Source organism: Homarus americanus, unplaced genomic scaffold (assembly GCF_018991925.1).
Source record: "Homarus americanus isolate GMGI-L3 unplaced genomic scaffold, GMGI_Hamer_2.0 scaffold47254, whole genome shotgun sequence".
Taxonomy (NCBI): domain Eukaryota; kingdom Metazoa; phylum Arthropoda; class Malacostraca; order Decapoda; family Nephropidae; genus Homarus; species Homarus americanus.
Genome location: NW_024738685.1, coordinates 465,145 through 470,982, shown reverse-complemented (window position 1 = coordinate 470,982; position 5,838 = coordinate 465,145). Strand labels below are relative to the sequence as shown.

Below are 5,838 nucleotides of genomic sequence, written 5' to 3'. Positions count from 1 at the left end.
CAGAGTGGATGAACGCAATGAATAGTTGGTGGGCGGGGAGAGAGAGGAGTGCTGTATGAATCTTTTAGAGTTACCCATCATCAGTTATACCTGAGCTGGGATATACACCTCGTTATCCCAGTACAGTATATTCATCCCATGTCCAGCACCGAAAATTATTTAGCAATACGAGTTGAAAAAAAAAATTTGTCAATCATCGTCACAGAAACCTACATTTACCGATTACATTTTTTCCCTCTTTTGTGGAATTAAATAAAAGTTTAATAGTTGGCTGGCTTGTTTGGAGAATGAAAATGGTAGAAAATCGCTATGATTTTATCGTGGTGCGGCTGGGGGCACGTGGCACTGATTTACTGAGCTTAGGCAATGAGGGGTAATTATGGTTATCAAATTAGCCAGATAATTACAATGATAAACAGTGAAGGTCAGTCAGAGTTAGAGTCATGTGGAATACACTTCTTTAGTTTGTCAATAAGCGAGGGTGTAACATGTGATGTAAATGCACACACACACACACACACACACACACACACACACACACACACACACAGAGGACCTGCCAGAGAAGAGATCATACCAAAAAGACAGTAGTAGGTGACGGAAAAACCACAAACTGTATCGTGTATCCTTATCATTCATTTACTGTGATCTAGATAACACATAAGAGAGGAATCCCCGTGGCCACAGCTGCCTCGGGTGTCTTACTTGCGGCTGCGTAAGTGATTATTGAATACCTAATCAGCAAACAGGAAAAGACAGACTCACACGCAGATAGACAGAGGGAAGGAGACTGAACTTGACACCTTCTCGTTTCTCTCAATTCCTCTGCTAATAGGCATGCTGATGTGTTGTTCGGTCATTTCTCTCCACCACCAACAGTCTACTTATGGGGCTCATGTTGCCACCGTTTGGTTTACTAGCAGTAGAGTCAACAGCCTGCCAGCCTGCTATCAACCAACTATGATACTTCCACTGACCCACTAACCCCTGTAACCCCAGAGTAGGCAGCAGCGAAGGTTACTCATACTTGCTGAAGGTGCGACCGTAAGACACAGTAAAACTGGGCCTGTCACAACAATGAGAGGTGTATGTGTGTTATCAGCAGGTGTGGGAATAGTTGACGTTATTTACAGAAATAGACAGATAGAGTGAGCGAGACAATGGGGGGGGTACCAAGGCAAAGGGAGATAAGAGAAATCTGGGGTGTGGGAAATGGACGTGATGGTGGTGTGGGCAATAAAGGGGCCTTCAGTTGGCACCAAGCCTTCACCAACGCCATGTTCCTTGTGGCTACGTTTCTCCTGATGATCCTGCTGGTGAGTCTCTCTCTCTCTCTCTCTCTCTCTCTCTCTCTCTCTCTCTCTCTCTAACGATTAATTTGCTCTTGAAATACAATAAGAAATCATTGCAATTACTGTTTATATAATTTGTTCCCTACATTCCTCGTCACACATTATACCTAAGCGTAATGTAACAGACGCGCCAGTAAATCTTAATCATAGGTTCCTATGTCCTCCCTGGTGGTGACAGGTGAGAGGGAGCTTGCAGGTGTGTGCCCCAGACTGCACAGGTGTGGACCCAGGGTTCAGCGTGAAGGATCCCACCGACTGTACCAAGTACTACATCTGTCTCGACACCTCCGGAGATGGTATGGTCCTGTACAGTGTTCATACGAAGTGTCTTTTCCTCTCTTCAGTGAACTTATAAGTGTAACGAGTCATGTCAAAGTCGATGTCTTAACAATAATTTTATAAAATTAATCATTACGCTAATAATAATAATACTAATAATAATAATAAGAAGAAGAAGAATGATAATAATAATAATAATAATCATAATAATAATAATTCGAGTGGTTTCATTTTCAGAGCCGTGATCATCACTGTTCATCTTTTGACTCAGAAAGTTGTCAGTGTAGATGTTGTCATGATGAATATGTACACAAACTATGATATTTGTGACCCTCAGGGGTGCTACTAGGGACAAGCCAGGTGTAGTCTGCACTTTTAACCTTTTGACCCAAAGAACATGGCACTGCTAGGATATTTACCCAATTTACCTTACAACCAACACGACGAGTGAGGGTCACATCCCGACGGCTAGTATAGGATCCTCTCATTGTTCTTAATAGTCTTGTTCAGAAAAAATTTGAAGCCAATTACTGTTCTTCCTTCTCCAGCTTCAGCTGTTCCCTATGTCTGCCAGCTGCTGCGTGAAGAAGTGCTTCAGTCTGTGACCTCTTGTGTTTATAGCGCATGACGTCTTATAGAAGGGATCCGGGTTTACGTTTTCCATTCTCTATGAAGTCCGCCCTATTGTGTTTTGTCTGAAGAATTGTCAGTCCCAAGGCCCTCAGCCTGCTTAGATAATAGAGATAGGTTATTTCAGGAATAATTTTTAGTCGCCCTGTGTTGAATTCTTTCTAGTGATATTATTTGGGGTAGATTTGTTCTTCATGCTTGTATTACAGTAGTCCAGGTAAGGATGTGTAGAGCTGACGAACCATTTTCTTATCTTTATAATCATTCTTCAAAGGTACAAGTTATTATTTGTCAAATATGAACACGGTAGGTCTCTCGTCCTTGACTTACATTTGAATAAATAGTTGCAGCTGACAATGACTATCCTACTCACGTGACTTCGTTGATAAAGAATATTAATTATAATCAAGGCACAGCCATGATTAATTAAGGGTTGGGGTCCACCGCCCACACCATCCACCCACTCTCCACCAATGGTGTGTATCCATCTGGCATGAAAACACCTTGTGTACTTATGTGGAAATACAGGTACATGTATACTGTAGATCCAGGAATACACAAGTATTTTTACTGGCACTGAATAATAGATATGACAGTTCAGCTTATCCTTAGACTCCTGACACCAATGATTTTTTGCCTTGTTTGCCTAATAGCCACCCACTAGAGGTGGCCATGACGAGGGAAAACGACCAGTGGCCTGTGTAGGATCCCTCCATTGTTCTTGATTATTTCGTCAAGGGCTATTTTAAACCTCAGTCCAGTTCGTCATTCCACAGCTTGGGTTGGTAAACCGTTCCATAGGTCTACCGGCCTCTGTATGAAGAATTATTTCCTTATGTTCGTTCTGCATGACTAGCTTATAGTTATGTTCTCTCATGTTGGTGTTGCGTGACATCACAAAGAAATGGCCCGGGTTCACGTTTTCCATCCCTTTCAGGATTTTGATTGTTTCAATGAGATTTACCCCACTATGCCTTGTCTGGCGTAACGTGACACTGATAAAAGTGGTCTCTTCGCCAAGATGATATTATTAATTCACTGCCCGAGCCGTAAAGTTCATTGCTCGACGTTTCAAATGACGATTTTTTTTTTTGGGGGGGGGGCAGAACCCGTGCTTGTCCACCCGCTACATGCTGTAGTTCTCAAATATAATAAAATATATACAGTATATTCTTTGGAGGCAATATTGTCGTTCTGTGATGATGTTTTGTCTCATTTACTCCAGCGGCGTGAGGTTGGTGCATCTAACTTATGCACTGTTCTTGTCCTATTATGAGTGACTCGACCTTCCACATACATCTCTGGAGCTCCGGTCACTGCGGTGGCGTCCTAGTTACATTAGTTTCTGAGAAGCTAAAGAGAATTTTAACTAGTTCATATCCGGATTATCAAAGATTCATAAACTAATTTTCCCTCTGCCTTAAAGTAGTCGTCTCGGTGCAGTTCATACCTACCCAGTGTGGGGGAAAGTTAACACAGGAACATTTATGATTTCTATTTAAATTTATTTGCAAAAACTTGGATTTTTCTCGAGAGAACTGTTGACAAAATGACCAGAAATGAGTTCGGAACGAGGAAACAGTGAGAGAATGGGGGGAGGACAGATGTGGAGTTTCACACCCCAGGTGGCGGCTTTACTCTGTGGATGAAGGAGTCACTCATAGGTACAAAGAAGTAAACTGATAATCATAGAAATAACTAGCTCGTGGAAATAGGTCGAGGTTTACCAATGTTCGATGCTCATGGCGAAACTGAGTCACGGGAATGAGTCTCCGAACTGACTTACCCTGACTGTTTCATCTCATTTTTTGTCGATGGTGGTTCATTTTGGGCGGGAGAAAACTTTAGACCCTGACTATACACCTAATGTTTTCATGATACACTAGTACATTTTTTGGTTTAATATAAATAATGAGATTAGGTCTATGTTAATGGGTACATATGAACATGAGTTATGTCAATATAATCGAGCTGAATTATTTATTGCGTCAACGATGCTCTAGTAAACGGTAAAGAATATACAGTACCTGTAGATATGAATAACCCGAACATTAGGAAATATCCCTTGTTGCAGGCAAGCTTGTGGCATCATCCGAGTCATTGTCATGCCCGGACGGCCAGTTCTTCTTGGATGAGCACACGATACCCCGGTGTACCCCTCTGCCCGAATTCCTCCCTAACACGTGCAAGTCAATGTGTAATCCCTGTGTGCCCAACTGCCCCGCTGTAGGAGCTCTTGAGCCCCATCCCATCAACTGCTCGAGATACTATGTGTGTCTAGAGGACAACCACGTCATTGAGGAATCTTGTCCTCCGCATAAGGGCCATTTTGATTATAAATTTGGCGAGTGCACCGCAGATAACACAGTCTGCTACAACTACTGCGACCCCTGTGTGCCTCACTGTACCACCGTCGATCAACGAGTGGAAGACCCATACGACTGCACCAAGTTCCACCTGTGTATCATGGGTGGCCTGGCGAATTTCAAGTGTCCTCACCATCAGGTATATAACAGATACGCTGGCTTGTGTGAGGAGAACGTGTACTGCCTTCCAACTTGCTAAATCTAACTATTCTTCGAAGTGATGACCTTTTTTACTGTATATTTTAAGTGAAATTAATGAAGAAAGGAGTGGAGAGGTTAGGTGTAAAAAGCTAGGTAATACATTGTAAGCATTTTCAATACTCAAATGACCACTTAACTTATATTGAATAACTAAAATTTATAAATCATGTAATTAATGGTTTTTGCTACGTAACAGATGGTTCGAAAACAATCATCTCGGTGTTCTACTTTCACCGTGTTCTGAGAAACCCAATAAATACGCTTGTTTTGTGTGGTGTTTTCTTCTTTACCCGAAGACCACGAGTACCTGGCCATATTGTTTTCAAATGTTACAAAGAATAATGGAACAGAAAAACAGAAACTTGAGTAGACAAGGAGTGGTAAGAAAGAAAATATAGATAAACATATTCACCTCAGAGTATCTTTGTGCTTAGTACTGTACACAGTGTTCTATATCTACACCATAATTTAAGCATCAATGGGTGTAACAGTTGTTTGGTTGTGTGGATGGGGAGGTCTACTACACTAACTCCTGAAAGACTCCAAAGAATCTGAACCCAAAAAAGATAAGCTTAAAAAGCCTTGTCTAAACATCTGCAATTAGGTGCACAGTCCTGGGAAGGGAGGTGATGGGGGTAGTGTAAGGTTATTTTTTATCCTGCACCAGAATTGGGAAGGACTTGGAGTTGTGTCTCATTGAATCAATCAGTCAGTTTTCCAGTGAACCAGTCAGTCAGCAAGTACCCTGACTCAGTCAATCAGTCAGTTATGTATTTATTTTGACAGTCAGTTACTCTTTCAGATTACTGCTCGTCAGTTAGAAGACCAACACTTCCTGGATACATATTCTTAAAACAATCAGGGTAAGTTAGTTCGGAGACTCATACCCATGACTCATTTTCACCACAGGGAGCGAACTTTTGTCCCCAACTGTACATGCTGCTCTTGTCAATGCTGAAGGCCAAAAAATTGCCTTCAACAGCATAGGAGTTGGTATTCAAACTTCATTA

At 41.8% G+C, this 5,838-nt stretch overlaps 1 protein-coding gene across 1 annotated transcript; it reads left to right on the top strand.

Moving 5' to 3' along the window:
• Positions 1–1,218: 1,218 nt before the first annotated feature.
• LOC121874322 lies at positions 1,219–5,098 on the top strand. Its single transcript, XM_042378430.1, has 3 exons — positions 1,219–1,316; positions 1,531–1,648; positions 4,336–5,098. The coding sequence occupies exons 1-3, from the start codon at positions 1,278–1,280 to the stop codon at positions 4,824–4,826; spliced, it is 648 nt and encodes a 215-aa protein (XP_042234364.1). The 5' UTR covers positions 1,219–1,277; the 3' UTR covers positions 4,827–5,098.
• The last annotated feature ends 740 nt before the right edge of the window (positions 5,099–5,838 follow it).

What these genes read in the sequence shown, in the direction of transcription:
- LOC121874322 (XM_042378430.1), top strand. Translation starts at nt 1,278, where the DNA reads ATGTTCCTTGTGGCTACGTTTCTCCTGATGATCCTGCTG. An exon ending in TTCTCCTGATGATCCTGCTG is followed by an intron (nt 1,317 to 1,530) that starts GTGAGTCTCTCT and finishes TGGTGGTGACAG; the next exon opens with GTGAGAGGGAGCTTGCAGGT. An exon ending in TCTCGACACCTCCGGAGATG is followed by an intron (nt 1,649 to 4,335) that starts GTATGGTCCTGT and finishes CCCTTGTTGCAG; the next exon opens with GCAAGCTTGTGGCATCATCC.